Raw genomic sequence first — 23,206 nt, forward strand, 5'->3', positions numbered from 1 at the left:
AGTCCCAAACAAGATGAACCCAAAGAGGTGCACACCCACACACATCGTAATTAAAATGCCAAAGGTTAAAGACAAAGAGAGAATCTTAAAAGCAGCAAGATAAAAGCAGTTAGTTACCTACAAGGGAGCTCCCATAAGATTGTCAGCTGATTTCTCAACAGGAACTTTGCAGGCAAGAACGGAGTGGCAGGAAATATTCCAAGTGATGGAAAGCAAAGACCTACGACCAAGATTGCTATATACCCAGCAAGGCTGTCATTTAGAATTGAAGGACAGATAAGGAGCTTCCCATACAAGAAAAAGCTGAAGGAGTTCATCACCATCAAACCAGTATTAGAAGAAATCTTAGAGGGACTTCTTTAAGATGGGAGGGGGGTTAAGGACGGGTGAAAGGGGACGGGATTAAGAAGCACAAATTGGCTGTTATACAGTAGTCATGGGGATGTAGGGTATAGCATAAGGGATATAGTCAATAACATTGTAATAACTAGGTATGGTGCGAGATAGGTGCCAGATCAATCAGGGTGATAGATGGGAATGGGGTTGGGGACAGGGTGATAAAGGTCAAGGCATTAAGAAATACAAATTGGTAGTTAATACAGTATAGGCAATATAATCAACGATGTTGTGAAGATACTGTAAGGTGCCAGATGGGCATTGGACTTATCAGAGGGATCACGTCATAGACTGTGTAGATGCCTGACCAATGTGCTATACACCTGAAGCTGAAGTAAAATAATAGTGAATGTCAACTGTATCTAAATATAATAGTATATAATAATAATGGGATGTGGAGTACAACTTAGGGAAGATAGTCAATGGTATTGTAATAGCTATATAAGATGTCAGAGGGGTAGGAGCTTGGGGGAGGGGTGGGTTATCACTTTATGAGGTGTTTAGATGTCTAGTATGTTGCGTTGTACACCTGAAACTAATAAAAATAAATACATAAATAAATAAATAAATAAATAAATAAATAAAATCTTTAGTTACCTTACTATGTAAGGCTTAATGTACTCTGGTTCATTAGAGCCATGTATAGAGAAAAAAGGACTGTTTTTTTGCTGGAACAATTTCCCCAGTATAGTTAAGATTCTGTGTCATATTTTTTGACAAAACAAAGCTACTAGAACAGACCAGCATATGCCAAGTGGGTAGTAATTCCTATAAGTTTGGGAGAGTTAGCTGACAGAGGTATTAATGTATATGCTATCTTTTATGGAGTTGTAAATTCTTCCCAATAAATGCAATTCCATTCTTCATAAAAATAAATAAATAACAAATAGGTGTTACAAAGTAGTCATGGGGATATAAAGTATAATATAAGGAATATAGTCAATAATACTATCATAACTATGTATGGTATCAGATGGGTACTAGATTTATCAGAGTGATAGTTGGGAGGGGGTATGGAGAGCAGTTTGGAAAAAAGGAATATAGTCAATAATATGGTAATAATTATGTATAGTGCCAGGTGGGTACTAGACTAGTCAGGTGGATCATTTCGTAAATTATATAAGTGTCTAACCACTATGCTGTACACCTGAAATTAATGTAACATTGAATGTCATCTGTAATTGAAAAATTAAAAAACAAGGGGAAAAGGTGAAGGGAAATAAGAGGTTCACATTTCCAGGTATAAAACAAATAGGTCATGGGGATGTAATGTACAGCACAGGGAATATAATCAATAATATTTTAATAGCATGGTATGGAGTGAGATGGTTGCTGGACTTATCACGGTGTTCACTTCAAGTATATAAATGTTGAATAACTACGGTGTACACCTGAAACTAATATAATACTGTATGTTAGCTATACCTTAATAAAAACTTTAAAAAAAAGACAAACTCAATGAAGAATTCTTTTCCTCAATCTAGGATACGATATTACCAACAAATTTCTTCATTACAGGAATTCAAAGTTCCTTGTTCACAATAATCTATTTATTCTGCCAATACGCCTAATGTCTAGTTAAAGTACTGATTAACAAAAGTATAATACTATGACTAGTTGAATATAGAGCGGCAACGGTAAGTTGCATATTCTTTTTAGTCAGCAGCTGTTTGAATGTTTTCCTTTAGAGAGAAAGAAAAATGTTTGTAATTCGATACCAGGTTTGGAAAGCAGTGTTTTTTTCAAAATGAAACATTCTAGCCATGAAGGCCATAGGAAAGATAGAGTACTGAACGAGTAGATAAAATTAACTGTTCTTTAAAAGCTAAGTATAAAAACAATCAACAGGGAGTTTTAAGGTAGAAAACGCAGTCATCAAGCCTTTAGAAATATCTACTTCTTATTTTCAATTTGTATTTATCCCAAGGAGCAACACATTAGGAGCTTGAACAAAAAAATACTTTGCCGCTGGTACAAACACTGTTAGTGCTGCTAGCAACCTTACTTTTCCCGGAGCTCTGCCTCTTTGGACACAGTTTCCTGTAGCATCTTGTTGTGCCTTTCTAGTAGAGTATCGTGTTCAGACTGTAATGTTTGAAGTTCAGATACATGGATTTGTAAATTATTTTGGGTATCTTGCAATTTGATTTTCAGTTGGTCAACGAGAATTTCCAGGTGTTCTCTAAAACAAATAAATAATTAAAAAAATTTTTTGAAAGAGGTGAACATGATTTTGTGGTTTCAGATAAATTTTATTTTTAACATTTAATCTTTCAATGTCATACTCCTGCTATTGTTATGGATGATTCAAAGGAACTATAACAATCAGAAGACTTCAGAGACTAGGATTAAATACAATGCAAAAGACATTATAGTCAGATTTTAGATCTCAGGCACTACAGATTTACAAAAAGTCTCTGAACTTATAAATTTCATGTTCAAATGGAGCAGACCATAAATGGCATCAAAATAACCTATTTTATGTTGTAAGACTATGCCATAAATAATAATAATTTAAAAAATCACACAGTTCTAACCATTACAAGAATGGTACATCAGACCAAGTTATAGGTAAACAAAGTCCCTGGAGAAAGAAAGTCCCTGGGAAACTAGGACTTTGTAGCTAACATGGAAATAAGACCCCAGAACATCAGCTCTAATGCATCTTTTGGAGCAAAAATTAATGTAAGACCCAGTCTTATTTTAATATAAGACCAGGTATAATGCAATAAATATAATATAACATAATATAGTATAATACCGGGTCTTATTTTAATATAATGTAAGACCAGGTCTTATATTAATTTTTGCTCCAAAAGACGCATTAGAGCTGATGGTCCGTTTAAGTCTTATTTTGGGGGAAACACGGTATCACGTTCCAACCCATAGTTTTGCCACAACTGGTACAATGCACTATTAGGTGTTTTTTTTCAAGTAATGTATAAAAAAGTAAAAGCAACCTAAGACATTTACATTAAAATAATTTGACCCCCAAATTCTGGCATGATTAAAGTTTTTAAGTCTTGCACATGGTGACATTTTTATATTGTGTCAATATTCAACTTCAGCTTTAAGATGAGCTATTTATAAATATCTCATCATTTTCAGCCTACAGTTCCTATATTTAATAGACACATAAGCAAAAAGTAATGCAAACATAAACATACAAACATTGCAGGATATTTCGTCCTACTCAAAATAGTAAGAGCCAGATATAAAACTGCTTTAACACTGAACTTCTACTTGGAAAAACATAACACATGCTGTAGAATGCCCTATCTATCTTTTATTCCTAATATATTTTTAAACAATTTACAAAAGTGATTTGTATGCTAGTGTTAGAGAAGTATTAAACAATATACTGTTGAAATACAAATTGAGATGCTCATAAAGTTAAGGAGAAAAATTTAATTCTAGACCAAAATTTAGTATTTAATTTAAAATTTTTTGAAAAAAGTAAAATGTTAGGCAACTTCTGTTTAGCATAATTAATGGTGAATCAGTATATCATGGAAGCATTTTTATTCTACTTCTAAATCTTCAAAATTGGAAAACTAATCATAATGTAACTTTAATGTCTGTTATTTCTATTATGACTAGATCGTACAAGATGAAATTATTTCACCTACATCTCAAAGACTGTATCCTGGTTTCACTGTTTACTTTATTTACACATTTTTGCATTTGTAACAATGCCCTTCACAGTGACGTTTCCCTGTTGCTGTTTGGGGACACAGGGAAACCAAAAAGTGTTCTCATTGGTAATTACATGTAAAATTACACAGTCAAAAGAAATCAAAGTAAGATTACAACCTACTTGGTGGAGAATCTGCCTTGGGGAGAAAAACCCTGCATATTTCTTATAATTTAGACTTTACCTTTCTTGTTTAGTTCCCTCGGTTTCAGCCTGAGACACAGATTTATTTTTCTGTTGTTTTAGAACATTATGAACTCGGACTTTGTAGCTCTCAAATTCAGAGGTTACAGCAGCTTGTTCGGCCTATAACATTTAAAAGAGAGAAAAATTTTTCTATTGCATTTTCTATTATAACATGATCCTCCGATTTTCTTTCAGAGATTAATGAATTAAAAAGAAAACCTGGTTTTGAAAACGAGGAAAATGGCTGACACTCTTTAGTTCCCCAATTAACTTTGGCTAAAAAGTGTGTTTCTGTTGGCCTTATGCTTTTTAAAAGATTTTTAATAATATTACCTTGTCTGATAAGACATGCTTCTACCATGTTTTCTTCCCTAGTAGATTAATTTACTACCCATAAATTTTATAATGGCACTATTTGCCTTTGGAAGTTTAGGAAGATTTTCACTTATGATGCTTCCTCCTTTTATAAATACAAGAAAAATTAACTCAAAGAAATTTAGTTGCTTAAACTTCCGTTTCAAAAGAGAGTGACAAGAGTTAAATTCTAGGTCTTCCACTTTCCTGAAGTGATCTGTAAACTCCCTGCGCCTCCAACAGAGCTACTATACTGTCTGTTTTGTATGATGGTTAAGGAGACCTAAACAGCCATGCTACTAGATTATTACCGTGTTTCCCTGAAAATAAGACCTAGCCAGACAATCAGCTCTAACGCATCTTTTGGAGCAAAAATTAATGTAGTATAATATATATAGCAAATACAGTATAATATAAGACCCAGTCTTTATTAATATAAGACCCGGTAATATATTATATATTATATATTATATAATATTATATTATATTATTATAACATTATATTACACCCAGTCTTATATTATAATAAAATAAGACCGGGTCTTGTATTAATTTTTGCTCCAAAAGATGCATTAGAGTTGATTGTCTGGCTAGGTCTCATTTTCGGGGAAACACGGTATTTTATAATCATTTAGCGCTCAGAAACAACTATAACACTTCTCTAATAGAAACTTTAAAAAAAAGTAACTTTCTTACACACAGAAATTGCAAAACAAGGTTGAAACAAAAACATGTACCCACGTAACTTTTCATTCAGCAAAAAAAGAAAAAGTTATGTGATGGGGTTAGGATCAGATGAGTGGAACCCGGTATTTAAGCACTCTTAAATAACAGCAAACACTAAAACGAGACCACAGCCCTCAAGTAAACTGCTTGCTAGTTGACAATAACATCTGTGACATGCTCCTTCTATGTGAAGAACGAACCTTGGCAACACGACACTCTTCCTGAAGGGCTGTCACTTTTTGTTGATATGCACTCAACGTGCGCTGGTGCTGCTCTGCAGAGGTCTTCAGGTGCTCGTGAACTTTGTGTTTTTCAGATGTTATTTCAGCCAGCCGAATCTGGGGGGAAAATCTTTCAGTTAAACTCTGGTAACTACGATCTTCATTGGTTAAACAGTTTTTCCTTAAACCTAAATTTGAGTTTTGAGACATGAGTATATATACGGGACATAATTAAATATCAGAATTTTTAATCTATTATTTTTGAAAGAGTGGAGAGAATATGAGTAGAACTTTTTCTTAATAAATTATTTAATTTTCCTTCAATTAAAATAAATCAATCATGAAAAAATTCCGGACTACATGTTATAGTTCAATGTTCAATCAAACATCTTAAGATATTATGTATAGATATAAAAATATATAAAAATAATAATGTAAATAATAATGTAAATACAACATATAATAAACATATAAAGCCATTTTATAAACTGATTCCTGTGACTATACTATCATTTAGAAAGTTTAGATGCAGGTTTGGGGCCTTGTTTTGATGTCGCACTATTTTTAGTGTATTATAGATTTTCAAATACATGAAATGAATCTAGCTTAAGCTAAATGGTGTTACCTCAGCTATATGCCATACCTGGCTTATTGCTTCTACTTACTGAAAATGTTGAGGAAGAATATTTAGGGGAAAAAAAATACAATCGACCCTCAGTATCTGCAGATAATTGGTTCTAGGACCTCCCTCCATCCCCCCATGGATACCAATATCCAAGGATACCCAGGTTTCTTATATAATATGGCAGAGAACAATGTATACAGATGGACCCCCGCACCTGCAGCTTCCCAACTATGGATCGGAAATACTGTTTATGATCTGCGGTTGGTTGAATCCAAGGGTATAAAACCCACAGATACAGAGGGCCAACTCTATGTACATATGAGTTATATGTACATCTGTGTGTAAAAAAAAATATATATATATATGTATACACAATAATATTTAGCAAAATCTCTAAATGGTACCTTACTTCTACATGGAAAATTTTTTCTAAATCTTAAAAAGTAAAAAGAATCTTACTTTATAGACTTCTACTTGCTGTTGGCTTGCCTCCAAATCGCCCTTTAAAGATGCTTGAAGCATTAAGTGATCAGTTTCCTACAGAATAAGAATCTTGTTAAATTAAAAAAAGAAATTATTCATAAATGCACTACGAATAAGTATTGAAACATGAAACTGAGAAATTAACATACTGCTTGCTTTGAATCTGCCAGTTCTTTCTTGGTCTTCACAAGCAATTGCTTGATTTTGGTGTTTTTTTCTTCATATTGTTGCAATGAACACTGTAGTGAACCTAGTACAAGAAATAATTTCAGAAAAGAAGAAACAATTTTTATGAGTGAATCAAGTAAATGATGAGTCTTTTCTTTGTATTAATGTATCTTTTAAAGAAACTTATCTAAGCTTTTTATTATGGGACATTTCAAACATATACAACAATAGTGACACCAGTACAACAAACCCCCGTGCCCATCACCTGGCTTTAACAACTACCAACACGTGGCCAATCTTATTCACCCAGACCAGGAGTCAGGCCCACAGGCCAAATCTGGCTGCTGCCTATCTTGGTGAATAGTTTTATTAGAACACAGCCAGGCTCATCTGTTTGAATATTGCTTAAGGCTGCTTTAGTGCAACAATGGTAGACTTGAATAAAGGTGGTAGAGACTATATGGCCTGCAAAGCCTGAAATATTTATGGTCTGGCCCTTTATAAAGCAAGTTTGCCAATCCCTATCTGTATACCCTTACCCTAGTGCCCCACTGTTTGTTTGTTGTTGTTTTTTTAACAATTCATCTGTAAATATTTTAGTATGAATTTCTAAAATAAAGGTATATACTTAACTATATAGCTAAAAGATAAAGACTTTACTTTAGGAAATACTTCAAAATAGGTGCTGTGTATTTCCAATTATATCACATCAGAGGCAAATACCTGGTTGTCCATTTTTGTGATACTAATTGTTTTAAAGGGACTGTCAGTGAAAAATAAAAATAGTTCACTAAGGAACAAATTGAAACATAAGGAAGACAAAAATGTTATGCTAACAGAGGTAAAGAAGAAACAAATATCAAATAGGAACACATGGATTCATTGTCTAGATCACAGGTACCCATCTACAACCAGCAGACCGAATCTCGCCACACCCTGTTGTGAAAGACTGTATGATAGAGACCACGTGGAAGTCATGAAGATTTACTATTTGGTCCTTTACAGTAAAAGCGTGCTTGACACCTAGTCTAGACCAGTTATACCGGCCCTGTAACCGTGTTGCTAAAAGATCTTATAAGCAATGGTTAACTTTATGAAGTTAAATCCACCTATGTAGATTGTATTGCTTGGTAAATATGAATAGGTGTACTGTAAAAATAAATCTTTTCTATGCCTTTTTATGATGAATCTTATTCAGTTTTTCTCTGGCAACTATTTACCCAGTTCTAAAAAGCATTTCGTAAAGTACAAATTACATACAAAGTCTTTGTTAAATGCTCCAGGAATTATGATAAGCAAGATATAGTAAGTCCCTGAGTTCAAAGAATACATAGAATAAAATTAGGGGATAACATCTTACATGATAACGTAAAGCAAAATATAAATGTTAAAAACAAAATACAATAGGCTATGGGGAACACACAGACTAAAGGTTATATAAAGTTTGCACAGGACAAGGAAGATTTCATAGAACAGGAAACATGTAAGATTAGGAAGGATTTCAAAAGGTGAAGGAACATGGGGTTGGGAGGGCAAGGGCATGAAAGGAAGAGCAACAGATGAAATACACAGTTAAATCTTGTCTCAGGAAAAATGAGTAGTCCTTTTTACCTGTGAGAAAGTAATGAGAATTAAGAAGAAAAGTTGGACTGGGGTCAGGTGTCTTAGGGATTTGAGATTAAGATTGACATTCCTAATCATTAGGCAGAATGAGTCAAAATAATTTTTTTTTTTCCCCCGCATGGAACATTGTCCTGATGCTTCCTTATCTTCTTTCTACTCTACCACAACTCCTTGGCCCAGACTTCCATGGTCTTTGCTGCCGCAAGGCTGGTGGCTTTTCTAAGATTCTACACCATTCTAATTAATCTGATATACTAGGCAGGTAAATCTTCTCCACTGTCTTTAAAAAGGTCCCCAATACATTCTGGTATTCAGGTACTTAATGAACTGGATGAAAAACACCTTCCTAATTATACTTCACTTCTCCCTAACAGATCAAACCTTCACTCCAACTAGTCAAGCCTTTCAAAATTATTTTAACTTTTGCTCATACCACAGCTGCAGAAAGAATACCCTTCCCCAATCCAAACCTTATCTTCAAGGCTCAACCTGAGCCCCAAATTTTAAGTGTCAGTCCATAAAATCTCTCTCCTTTCTGAACTCTTAGCATTCACTGCCTGTACCACTTATTTCTGTACTTATTTATCAGTGAGAAATGGGTAATCTTCTTGAGTAAGCACCTCTTTTCAGTTTTTCCAAGGTATCAGCCTCTCTTTCAGCTAGCTGACTACCAAAAATATACGGATTCATTAATTCGCAAAAGCAAATGTTTGCATTTTTGGAATATAACCTAAAGTTCTGCTATTCAATTTGCACCAAGAACGTAGCTGGAAGATAGGGTATATGCATCATCGTTAATGGTTTACGCATAGTGAATAGTCTGGAAACTATACAATCTGTTCAATTGTCTGACTAGTCTAAATTTTATCCCTGAATATAGGCAGATAATCAGAACTCTGCATACGTGGACTTCATTGGGTTACTCATTCATGGAATCTCCTTTATTGAACTGAGATTTGGCCACAAGCTGAATGAATCATGCATTACAAAACAGTCATGAATGATTAGCTATTTTATTTATTGTGAGGACAACACTGAGAATACAAGTCCAAATTATCAGTGATACTGTTAAAATTAAATACAAAATAGAGACTGGACTTGAAAATTCCCTGAGCAGACAAAAACTCCACTTAATCCATAATAAAGGAAATTTAATTTAGCTTATTCTGCAAAATAAGATTTAATTTGGGTGCTATTTGTAACTGTCTCTGATAATCATAAAATAAACTTAAGTCATCTTCCTAAAAATGATATCCAATAATCATTTTTAACTAATCTCTCATGGGCTGGAAACCCCCATTATAATAACCAAACATTATAAAGGTTCAACAACTTCCTCATTTTTACTTTCTCAGTCATCCTGTGACATCATACCCCTGAGCTATCAGGCTTTGAATTTGAAAGCTCCCAGTTGTAAACCATTCTTATGTACACAATAAACTCTTACCTAACACCATTTATTCAATTGGTAGTTTTAATTTTGCTATGTGTAGATGTTTGACACTCCTAAGCTAGCATGAATTTCAAAATGATAGAGGAGGCTTTTGAAAACACAGATTTCAAGGCCCCACCCTTTAAGAGTCTGATTCTTTACATCTGCGCTGATGCTTTCTAAAAAGCTCTATGGATACTGTGTGATATCCAAGTCAGTTCTGGGACCATTGTTCCCATATGACACAGACCTTTTATAAAATGCCTAAGAAAAGTTCTCTCACACACCAGAGCACCAGGAAAAGCTGTGTCTCTCAGAAGCATCACATTTGTTCTAATACTGTGGATACTGTAAACCTTATAACCGATAGTATTTCTGTCTTTGCTCTGGCCTCTGAGAAGCTCAAAGGCAAATTTATGGGAGAGCTTAGTCATAACAGAGGTAGAAAGAACATACTTTATGTCTTGATCTCATGTCTGACCTTATTGTAAAGTTCTACACCTCAATATTGAACGGACTTAGAGGGTGTTATGCTAAGTGTAATAAGGCAGACAAAGAACAACAAATACCGTATTATTTCACTTATGTGTGAAATCTAAAAAAAAAATGATTAAACAAAACAAAATATAAATAGACCCACAGACAGGGAACAAGATGATGATTACCCCAGGGGAGCGGCGGTGGGGTGACTGAAAAAGAAATAAGACAATGACATTTTAATGACTTTCTTCTTTCTTTAAAAAAAAAAAGAAAACTGAACAAATATATGAAAACATCTGTCTTCTGACACTGGACAATAAGCAATGTAGGACTATGATCCCTGAAGGGAGGTAAACAAACAAACAAACAAACAAGGTGAGCTCTATTATATAGTCCCAGCTTTCTACCTGAAGGCAATTTTTAGACTGTTGTGCAGGAGGAGAAAACCAAACTGAGTAGAGGTCTTGCTGAGATGTAAAGAAAAATGACTGGGGAAAGAACAATGAACAAGGAGCTGTAATCTGAACAATTACCAGATTTTACACAAGGCTATAAATTATTCAAATTCCCCCCAGCCAGAGTAAGAGACTTTGTTGAATATATGAGCACTCAGGAGATCCCCACCTTAGTGGTGGGATTGAACTAGATCCCACTGCACACTTGTAATAAAGAACATAAAAAACAAGCCATAAAAGGATAACACTGATCCACAAATAATTTGACTGCCTGTCAAAGTATAACTCTTCAAATGAATATTTAAAAATCTAGCATTCAACAATGTCAAATTCACATCCAATAAAAAATTATGTCCCATGCAAAGAAGCAGGAAAACATGACATAAACAAAAGGAAAAAACCCAATAAGTAGAAACACAACCAGAAGTTAAAGAAATGGTGGAATTAGCAAGCAATGAAATTAAAACATTAATAGCTAAAAAACTTCTCAACGGGGCCGGCCCAGTGGCTCAGGCGGTTGGAAATCCGTGCTCCTAACGCCAAAGGCTGCCGGTTTGATTCCCACATGGGCCAGCAGGCTCTCAACCACAAGGTTGCCAGTTCGATTCCTCGACTCCCGTAAGGGATGGTGGGCTCCGCCCCCTGCAACTAACTGCGGCAACTGGACCTGGAGCTGAGCTGCGCCCTCCACAACTAAGATTGAAAGGACAAGTTGACCTGGAAAAAGACCTGGAAGTACACACTGTTCCCCAATAAAGTCCTGTTCCCCTTCCCCAATGAAAAAAAAGTCTTTAAAAAAAAAAAAAAAAAGACTTCTTAAGGATTTAAAGGAAAACATGAACATGAAGAAGAAATAAATGGAAAAAAAATTGGGACTTCTAGGGATTAAAGAAAAAAGATAATATCTAAAGTGAAAACGTCACCAGATGGGAGATTAACAGATTAGATACTGCAGGTGAAAGAATTTAAAGACATAATAATATAAACTATTCAAAAAGATGCTCAGAAAGTAAAAAAGGAAGAAAAATGAAGAAAAAATGAACAGAATATCACTGACCTACAGAAGTGTGTTAAATATTCTAACATGTGTAATTAGAATTCTAGGGGGAAAAAGGGGAGGCTTAGACAATATATTAAGGGAAATAATGGCCTAAAATATGACCAACTTCAAGAAAACTATAAAAACTCCATACATCAAAGAAGCTCAATATATCACAAGCAGGACACAAACAAGGAAAAACACACAAAGGCACATCAAAAAATTCTACATCCAGCAAAGTATATTTCAGAAAGAAAGACAAATTAAAGACTTTTTCAGACAAACAAAACATGAGAGAATTCAATGCCTATGGCCTATATCACAAGATCTGTTAAAGGAAGTTCTTCAAAGTCACACCTGATGGAATCTGGATATACGTGAAGGAATGAAGAGCACAAGAAATGATAAATGTGTGGATAAATATTAAAAACTAATTCTTTAGTTTTTCATTTCTTTAAACAGAGGTTGGTAAACGCTTGAAATGGTCAGATAATAAATATTATAAGCTTGCTGGCCACACAGTCTCTGTTACAACTACTTAACTATGCTGTTGTAGCATGAAAGTAGTCATAGATGATACAAACAAATGAACATGATTGTGTTTCAACAAAACCTTTATTTACAAAAACAGGCAGCTGGCTGTGGGCCATCGTTTGCTGACCTCTGCTTCAAAAAATAACTACTTTCAAACCAAAATAACAACAATGTATTATGTTTATTACATTAGAAGTAAAATGTATATCAAAAGTAGCAAAAAGGAGAAGAGGGGAGACAAAGAGTACCATTGTAATAGAACATATAATCCTAAAATTTATATGGAACCATAAAAGACCCTGAATAGCCACGGCAATCTCAAGAAATAAGAACAAAGTGGGAGGTATCATGATACCTGACATCAAATCATACTACAAGGCTACAGTAATCAAAACAGCATGATACTGGCATAAAAACAGATACATAGATCAATGGAACAGAATAGAGAGCCCAGAAATAAATCCATGTCTAGACGGTGATTTAATCTACGACAACGGAAGCAAGAATTTATGATGGGGTAAAGACAGTCTATTCAATAAATGGTTCTGGAAAACCTGGAGAGACACATGCAGAAAAATCAAGGTGGATCGATCACTCCTTACACCATATACAAGAATAAATTCAAAATGGATTAAAGACTTAACTGTAAGATCTGAAACCATGATACTCCTAGAAGAAAATATAGGGAAGTAATTTGCAGATATTACCCTTAGTAATATTTTTACTGATATATCCCCTTGGGCAAGGGAAGCAAGAGAAAAAATAAACATATGGGATTACATCAAACTAAAAAGCTTTTTCAGAGCAAAGGAAACCATCAATAAAACAAAAAGGTATCCTACTGAATGGGAGAAGATATGTGTCAATGATACATGATACATCTTGATACATTAATAAGGGGTTAATATCCAAAATTTATTAAAAACTCATTCAGCTCAATACCAAAAAAAACAAACAACCCAATTAAAAAATGGGCAGAGGACATACAGATGGCAGACAGACATATGAAAAAATGCTGAACCTCACTAACCATTAGAGAAATGCAAACAAAAACCACAATGAGATACCACCTCACCCCAGTCAGAATGGCTATCAAACAACAAGTGCTGACGAAGATGTGTAGAAAAGGGATCCCTCATGCACTGTTGGTGGGATTGCAGACTGGTGCAGCCACTATGGAAATCAGGATGGAAGTATCTCAAAAAACTGAAAATGGAACTACCTTATGACCCAGCAATTCCACTTTTAGGTTATCTATCTAGAGAAATCCAAAACACTAATTTGAAAAAAAAATATGCACCCCTATGTTTATTGCAGCACTATTCACAATAGCCAAGACATGGAAACAACCGAAATGCCAATCGGTATACAACTGGATTAAGAAACTGTGGTACATTTATACAATGGAGTATTAATCGGCCATAAAGAAGAATGAAATCTTACCATTTGCAACGATATGGATGGACCTAGAGAACATTAGGCTCAGTGAAATAAGTCAGATGGAGAAAGACAAATACCATATGATCTCACTTATATGTGGAATCTAAAGAATAGAATAAATGAACAAACTAATTAGAAACAGTCTCAGAGATACAGAGAAAAAACTGAGGCTTGCTAGATGGGAGGGGGGATGGGATGAGGGAGAAGGTGAGGGGATTAGAAAGCACAATCGGTAACCACAAGATTGCCACGGGGATATGAAAGTCAGTTTGCGGAATATAATCAATATTGTTGTAAAGATTTTGTAGGGTATCCAATGTACTTGTAGTATTAGGGCGACCACCTCAGGGATGATGTAGATGCCTGATCACTGCACTGTACACCTGAAGCTGAAGCTGAATAATAATGTCAACTATAATTTTATACATACATGTATGTACACACACACACACACACACACACACACACACACACAGTCACAGGATGTAGAATACAGAATAAGGAATAGAGTCAGTGGAACTGCCACAGCTATATACGATGTCAGAGGAGTAGTAGATTAGGGGAGGGGATTGTCACTTTGTGAGGGGTAGAAGTGTGTAACTATTACATTGTCTTGCACACCTGAAACTTAAAAAAAAAAAGAGCACCACTGTAAGATTTTTATGCTACACAGAAATTGGTATAATTCACTTGGAAGTAATCTCTGGTAAATTTCAGGTGTGTACTATAAACCATAAAGCAACCACTAAAAATCAACAAATAGGTATAGCTAATAAAGGAAATAAAATGGTATCATATAAAATACTCAATTAATTCAAAAGAAGTCAGAAAAACAGGAAAAAGGAAAGAAATTATAAGACAAATAGCAAGCAATCAGCAAGGTGGTAGATTTAAACCTAGTCACATAATTATGTTAAAAATAAATGGCTTAAACATTCCAATTAAATAGCAGAGATTGTCAGCTTGGATAGAAAAGGAGGACTCAACTACGTGGTATCTAAAAGAAACACTCTATACTTAGATAGGTTGAAAACCAAAGGATGGGCAAAGACATGCCATGTAAATAATAAACAAAAGAAAGATGGAGTGGTTATATTAATATTAATATCAAAGTGGACTTTAGAAGGAGTATTATCAGTGATTTAAAAAGACATTTCACAATAATAGAGGGGTCAAATCATCAAAAACAACTAACAATTCTAAATGTATATGTACATAATTCCAGAGTTCCTAACTATATGAACCAAAACTGACAGAACTGCAAAGACAAAAGAAATTCACAATCATAGTCAGAGAATTCAATATATACTTGTATCTCAGTATTTCGTAGAACAGTAATCAGAAAACTACAAAGAATATAAAAGACTTAAAAATAACAGTCAACTGACTTGATCTTACTGACATTAGATACAACCATCTATCCAACAACTAATACAGTCTAACAAATTATGGGTGAATAATCAATATTCACCCAAATAAATCGTATTCTAGGCCACAGAATAAAACTCAACAAATTTAAAATGACTAAAATCATACAGAATATATTTTCTAACTACAAAACAATTAGGTTAGAAATCATTAACAAAAAGATATCTGCAATTTCCTTTAAATATTTAGGACTTAAACACACACTTCTAAATAACCCACAGGTCAAAGAAGAAATTCAAAGGACATTAAAAAATATTCTGAACTGAATTAAAATAAAAACACAACTTAACAATTTGTGTGATGTAGCTAAAAGAGTACCTAAAGGGATATTCATAGCTTTAGATGCTTACCTAGAAATTATTTTATGGATAAAATGGAATATAATCACCTTAAAAAGATTTCACTGCTTTTTAAATTATCTCACTCTGCTTACAAACAAAAAATCGTTGACTTTTTTATTTTTGTACTACTCACACAGCAGGTACTGAAGAAATATTTAAGTGAATGAGTGCATTATGCTCCAACATGGACTATAAACATCTGAACAATGAATGGCTTTACAACCTTTCTGGTCCTTAATAATGGTTAGCACTGTGTGAAAGACCTGGATGGCTATCAAAAACTGGTGAAATGAACAATTAATGTTCCTCCCCTCTATTCTGTTATGATGAAATTATGTTCAGTTAAAGTGAATTGTGTTTTACTCACTCATTTCTTCTTGCAGGGTTTCTTGTTTCTGTTTTTGAATTTTTATTTCTTGCTCCAAATCTTCTATCTTAGTGGTTTTATTAGTTAACTTTTGATTTAGTTCTTTCATCAAACGTTCATAATCAGCTATTTCCATATTCATCAATGTGGTTTGTTGGGCATCCTGCACATATTATAAATAAAAGATCCATAGAATACTAGGTCAGTTAATTTCATGTATAAAACTGCTAAAACAATGCCACAGGAATAGATTTTACTATGCTTTTCTGTAATAAAGTTCACACATTAATGAAGAAGCTAGAAGTTGTATACTTTCTAGTTTGCAATTTCAAAAAGTATTTTCTAATAGTTTAATCCAACTTTCTCAGTTTCATTGTACCTCATTATAATTTTAATAAACCACAGTTGGTAGTTCTTTTGTGGGGCTATTTATAAAATATTAATATTTTTAAGCAGCTTGTATAGTACCATTCTTTTTATCCTCTCTGAAAAAGCTGAGAAAAATTAGCAAAAGTTGTAAGTATAATACAAATTTCAACTTTTGACCTTAAGTCTCATGTGTCATACAACGTACAAAAATGAAATAGCAAACCAAAATCTAACAATTCATGAGCCTACATTCTTTCAGAGGCTCACAGAAATAAGTTAAATTTTCAATATTTTGAGGCAAATAATTTACAAATGATTGTTTTAGTACACGTAACCTTGTTTCACAAACATTTATTTTCAGTGTTTATAGAATAGGTTAACAATGTGAATACTGACATCAGTTTTGAGTCTGGTGTTTTATTTTACCTTTTTAACCAGCTCTAATTCTTGCATGGTTTTCTGAAGCTGTTTCTTTTCCTTTAGAAGTTGAAGCTGAAGTCCTTCAAGTTCATTTACACAACTGGCATGCTCCTAACATTAAAAATAAAAAAACCGTCACTCCCCACCGCAAGCCAACCAACATTTAAAAACGTATTTGTGGGGCCGGCCCGGTGGCTCAGGTGGTTAGAGCTCCGTGCTCCTAACTCCGAAGGCTGCCGGTTAGATTCCCACATGGGCCAGTGGGCTCTCAACCACAAGGTTGCCAGTTCAATTCCTCGAGTCCCGCAAGGGATGGTGGGCTCTGTCCCCTGCAACTAAGATTGAACACGGCACCTTGAGCTGAGCTGCCTCCCGGATGGCTCAGTTGTTGGTTGGAGCACGGGCTCTCAACCACAGGGTTGCCAGTTTAATTCCTCGAGTCCCGCAAGGGATGGTGGGCAGCGCCCCCTGCAACTAAAATTGAACATGGCACCTTGAACTGAGCTACTGCTGAGCTCCCGGATGGCTCAGTTGGTTGGAGAGTGTCCTCTGAACCACAAGGTTGCCGGTTCGACTCCCGCAAGGGATGGTGGGCTGTGCCCCCTGCAACTAGCAACAGAAACTGGACCTGGAGCTGAGCTGCACCCTCCACAACTAAGACTGAAAGGACAACAACTTGAAGCTGAACAGCACCCTCCACAACTAAGATTGAAAGGACAACAACTTGACTTAAATAAATAAATTAATTAAAAACAACAAAAAAAGAAAATGCCTCATAGATTAAAAAACAAACAAACAAAAAAACGTATTTGTAAGGAACTATAAAATAAATCTGGCATACTAAGTTACAAAAAGTTTGGAAATCTTTTATTATTTAAAAAATTTACACCTCGGGCTGGCTTGATGGCTCAGGCGGTTAGAGCTCCATGCTCCTAACTCCGAATGCTGTCGGTCTGATTCCCACATGGGCCAGTGGGCTCTCAACCACAAGGTTGCCAGTTCAATTCCTTGAGTCCCCCAAGGGATGGTGGGCTTGGCCCCTGCAACTAAAATTGAACACGGCACCTTGAGCTGAGCTGCCTCCCGGATGGCTCAGTTGGTTGGAGCATGTCCTCTCAACCACAAGGTTGTCGGTTCGACTCCCACAAAGGATGGTGGGCTGCACCCCCTGCAACTAGAAACGGCAACTGGACCTGGAGCTGAGCTGCGCCCTCCACAACTAAGACTGAAAGGACAACAACTTGACTTGGGAAAAAAAAAAAAAAATTTACGCCTCAAAATCTTAGCTTGGATTCTCAAATTCATAGTTGGCATACTAAGGAATTAATGAACCTTTGTATTCACAAATGCTACTCGTTTATCCATCTTTTAAATATAATACTTTGATAAAAATATCATATATAATATGAAATAATCCCATAGGAGTGTTGTTACCTTTATCTTCTGCTCTTTCTCAAGTTTTTCAGCTTCTAACTCTTTGTCTACCATTGCTTTGGCTTTCTGGACTTCTAAAATCTGTACTTCTAATAACTTGGTATTAGATTGTAGTGTCTCAACACGAGCTAGGAGATCTTCGTTTTCAGAATTTAATTTCTCGCACTACAATGACAAATGATTCATTACAGTAAACACACACAAAATATATACAGGAGAGGAAGAATAAAATGGTAAATTAAGGAGAATATTGGCATAGTATAAAAAATAATTTCAAAATCAATTCCAAAGAACAACCTTAAGTCAAGAATAAGTTTTAAACACTCATTGTTGATATTAATTTGGCAAATATTACAAGAGAAGACACAGTGGCAGAGGAAAAGGCAAAAATGAAATAAAAACAAAAAACCCCAGGGGAACTGAGATTAGAGCAATAAGTAAGACAGGATAGTTGCTAGTTGTTTTGTAATATTCCTCTCCCAACAATGGGAAAAAGAAAATGAAATTAAGTTTCTGCCCATGTATTAATTTTATTTCATGCAAAAATATTGAAATTGAAATATACGTTATTACAATTTTCATGTCAGCATTTACCCAATTTAAAGTTACCTGAAAAGAAGAATTCCTTAATTGTCTTGTAAGGTCTTCTACATGATGCTCAAAATTATTAGCACGTTCTTTTTCTATGTCCAATTGCTCTGATTGCTTATCATATTCTAGTAAAAGACTCTTCAACAAAAGACAAAATAATTTACCTTTAGGATATTATTATACATTCAGCTAATCAGACCGTATCATCAAACCATCTTGATATAAGATTTGAGTCCATTCTGGAAGCTTAAATATTTACCTAAGTTTAACAATTGAAAGAATACCTAATTGGCATTATATAATAAAAATAGCGTAATTCAGATGACTTTTGGGGGGAGGGGGAATCTATTAAAAGGGAAAATGATTTGAAATGTATAGAATATAATATTTCCACTTTAAATATTCCAGTCATCAACAAAAATAAACTTCTGAAATGTAAACTAAATTTAAGGAGGGAGGAGAAAAGGTTTAATTTGGTCACATACTAAACTCCACCTCAAGAATTCTGATGAGGAAATGTTTCAGGTCTGGCCTAATTATACGGCAGAGGTGCTAATGGAAGAATATGAGAAGACATTAATTATTAAATACAGTTTCTCACATCTTAAGGCAAAACATTAAAAATGTTCTGAAGACTCTTAAAACCGACTGAATTTTTTTGATATTCATAGTTGGCCCCTACTCAAGGATAGAATGCCTAGACTGACCTTTTTTGCTACATACTAGCCAATCAGGGCACCCCCAAAATATGTACATAAATGACATTCACTGTTTCCAGATTGCCTATAATATTTTTCCCTCTCCCCTCTTTCATAAATCCTGTTTTTGCCTTTGTTTCTGGACAACTATTGACTGTTCTCCTTCACGTAAATGAATTTGTATGCAGAATAACTGAGAAAATGTTTCTGAGTTTTCTTCAAAAATTTATTTTGGGAAGCCTGAAAGTGGCCTTCATTCAGCCTTGCATCTCGAGTCCTTGGATCCCCTTCCCAGGCTCCTCTAGTAGTCTCATGCATGGCAATTATATGTTCTTTCTGGCTCTTCCTTGCCAAATCTGACCCTTAGCCAAATCTAATTTTGTTTCTAATTCTGATTTATGCATAGTCCATCACTGTCCACATTGGTGGCTGTTTGAATCTAAGTTTCGATTTTATGGTCTGCCCTAGGAGATACTGTTTTTTTTTTACCTTAATTGAAATGTGTGAGCTCTGTTTGTACCCAGGAACACTACAGTGAACTCTGAATATTATAAGGGCTTATTAGAGTGTTTAAGAAACTATGTGCATAGATAACAGCCTGAGAAATGGGCAGATGGTTTCATCCTCCATCATGACAACACTCCGTGTCACACATCGCTTCCGGTACGGCATTTTCTGTCAAAAACATTACAGTGTGTCCGCATCCACCTCATTGACCGGATCTGGCACCTTGTGACTTCTGCATCTTCCCCAAAGTCAAAATGACCATGAAAGGTAAATGTTTCGAATTGATTCAGGACATTGAGGCAGCCACAACAGCTCAACTAAAGACACTCATGAAAGCGGACTTCCAGAGCTGCTTCAGAAAGTGGCAAGAACAACAGGATAAAGTGTGTTTGAAGCAAGGGGCGGGGGTGTCTTTTGAGGGAGATTAATGGCAATGTGTCTTTTATGTAATAAATTTTTTAAAATTTAAACATTTACCATTTTTTCTATTATAGTCAGAATTTCCTGTTGGAGCCATTATTTACTAGAATCAGCCTTGGTATGGCAATTCAATTTTTTGCAGCTAGTGATAACTATTAGAACCATAATGAGTGAAAACAAAAAAGACCAGATAGAATCTAAGAGGATAAAGAATACAGATTTGATTTTTGGAGGTAGAGGAATCAACAGTAATACAAAACAAGCATGACATCTCTCTATGGAAAACAATACAGATTTCCCAACCCTCTGTTTATGTATGCCAAGAAGAAACAGAAACCTTAGACAAATAAACATGGAAAAACAAATTTATAAGCCAGAGTCTAGATTCCCAATTCCTGCCTTTGTAATATTCAGAGTTCACTGTAGCGTTCCTGGGTACAAACCGAGCTCACACATTTCGATCATGGTCAAAAAACACAATTAATATCACCTTGATGTTACTCATAGATCTTGATTGACATGTTTTTTTTGCATGAGAACTGGGTGATTATCACTGAGAACTCTGACCGATGGTTTCAGGATCATAACCATAGAACCAAGTTTCATCTCCCATGATAATATGTCTTGAAAAGCTGGAATCTGAAGTAGCACAATTGCACAACTCCAACGAAATTGACAAACACTGTTATTTTTGACAGTCAAAACATGTGGAACAAATTTCACACTCACTTGCCTCAAATCTATTAAAATGCTTGAATAGAACCATAACAGATGTTCCGATCCTCAGAAATTTCCCTAACAGTCAATCGTCTGTTTGATCAAATCATTTTGCTCACTCTGTCAACATTCTCTTGGGTTTTTTTGATGTTGAAGGACATCCCAATCTCTCGTCTCCAATCAATTCACAACCATTACAAAATCGCTTGAACCATTTGTAAACTGTCTTCATGATCACTGCAGCATCACCATAAACTAATTTTAACATTTCGTGTGTTTAACACTTTTTTGCAGTTTGAAACAAAACTTCATGTTAATGCGTTGTTTGTGATCCATGATTTATGGCACACTTTAAAACACACCTCTCAACTGTAGCTCACACCTGACTGCACTGAACAAGCTGAAACTTGTCACACAGTTACTAAGGTTTGATGCTCCACTTCCTGTATTGAAGACCCTGCCTTTCTGTTGAATGGCACTCGGCAGCTGCATTCCCCGTATTTCTTTTTTAATCACATCTCATATTTACAAAGTACAGGGACAGGCTGGCTCCATATTATCACAGAAAGCTTTTACTAAAGTGGCCGTAGCGCTAATCCTTGTTAAAGTAGCTCCTCTGGACATGTGTCCTTCTACAGAATCTTAGGTCCTCAACAGAGAATTTATGGCAATGTACTCTGGACACCAAGCTAAATCTAGGGGGACTATAATAACCTCTGAATAGGTAGCATTGGTGGCACAGGCTCCTATGTGCTGAAATAGGTCAGGCAGTGGCTGGATGACTGGGATGTGAGGTGCTGCGAGTGAGAAGGAATCTACTGTCAAGACCCACAGATATTGCTCCCATGAGAAAAAAAAAAATTCCTCCTGAACCACATGTCCTTCTATTTCTTACAGGACATTCAGCTCCATTATAATCTTATGGGACCACCGTCATATATACAGTCCATCACTGCCTGAAATGCCATTATGTGGCTCATGACTGTAATATTCAATTGTCTAATTGTACCACTGTTTATCCTTTGGATAAATAACAAGGAGCACGACTGGTGAATCATATGGTAAGAGTATGTTTAGTTTTATAAGCAACTACCAAATTTCTTCCAAAGTGGCTGTTCCATTTTGTATTCCCATCAGCAATGAATGAGAGTTCCTGTTGTTTCACATCCTTGCCAACATTTGTTGGTGCTGTCATTTAGGATTTTCGTCACTCTAATTGGTGTATAGAGGTATCTCATTGTTTTAATTTGCATTTCCCTGATGATATGTGTGGAGAATCTTTTCATGTTTGTCATCTGTGTATCTTCTTTAGTAAGGTATCTCTTAAGGTCTTTGGCCTATTTTTTTTATTTATTAGGTTTTTGGCTTTCTTATTGTTGCGTTTTATTAGTTCTTTGCTTTCTTACTGTTGAGTTGTATTAGTTCTTTGTATATGGTCCTTTATCAGATAAGTGTCCTTTGCAAATATTTTCTCCAGTCTGTGGCTTATTTTCTCATTCTTTTTACATTATGTTTCATAGAGCAGAAAAAACTTAATGAAGTACAGTTTATTCTTTCATGGGTCATGCCTTCAGTGTTCTATCTAAAAAGTCATTGTCATACCCAAGGTCATCTAGGATTTTTTCTACATTACTTTCTAGTTTTATAGTTTTATATTGAGGTCTATGATCCATTTTGAGTGAATTTTTGGGAAGGGTATAAGCTCTATGTCTAGATTCATTTTTTTGCATGTGGATGTTCAGTTGTTTCAGACCCATTTGTGGAAGACTGTCTTTGCTCCATTGTCAAAGATCTATTGACTAACTTATATGGGTCTGCTTCTGGGCTCTCTATTCTGTTCCACAAATCTGTCTGTTCCTTCAGCAATACCACAGTCAATTGCTGTTGCTTTACAGTAAATAAGTCTTACAGTCAGGTAGTGTTAATCCCCCACTTTGTTCTTACTCAATATTGTGTTGCCTATTCTGGGTCTGATCTTTATCATTTTCCTTCTCTAAAGAATTTATTTTAATATTTCTTGAAAGGCATGTCTACTAGCAACCAATTCCCTCAATTTTT

General features: G+C 35.1%; 1 protein-coding gene across 1 annotated transcript in view; it reads right to left on the reverse strand.

Annotated features, from left to right (window-relative positions):
• The window catches only part of GCC2 (GRIP and coiled-coil domain containing 2), a 57,139-nt gene that overhangs the window by 18,823 nt on the left and 15,110 nt on the right, over positions 1 to 23,206 (reverse strand). The window contains exons 10-18 of the mRNA XM_074332327.1: positions 18,825 to 18,944; positions 18,216 to 18,380; positions 16,788 to 16,892; positions 15,993 to 16,155; positions 6,835 to 6,935; positions 6,662 to 6,739; positions 5,557 to 5,694; positions 4,275 to 4,396; positions 2,402 to 2,578 (exon numbers count right to left, since the gene is read on the reverse strand). Of these exons, the coding sequence (XP_074188428.1) occupies positions 2,402 to 2,578; positions 4,275 to 4,396; positions 5,557 to 5,694; positions 6,662 to 6,739; positions 6,835 to 6,935; positions 15,993 to 16,155; positions 16,788 to 16,892; positions 18,216 to 18,380; positions 18,825 to 18,944 (1,169 nt within the window). The remainder of the gene's footprint in view (positions 1 to 2,401; positions 2,579 to 4,274; positions 4,397 to 5,556; positions 5,695 to 6,661; positions 6,740 to 6,834; positions 6,936 to 15,992; positions 16,156 to 16,787; positions 16,893 to 18,215; positions 18,381 to 18,824; positions 18,945 to 23,206) is intronic.

This window comes from Rhinolophus sinicus, linkage group LG05 (genome assembly GCF_036562045.2).
Source record: "Rhinolophus sinicus isolate RSC01 linkage group LG05, ASM3656204v1, whole genome shotgun sequence".
Taxonomy (NCBI): Eukaryota; Metazoa; Chordata; class Mammalia; order Chiroptera; family Rhinolophidae; genus Rhinolophus; species Rhinolophus sinicus.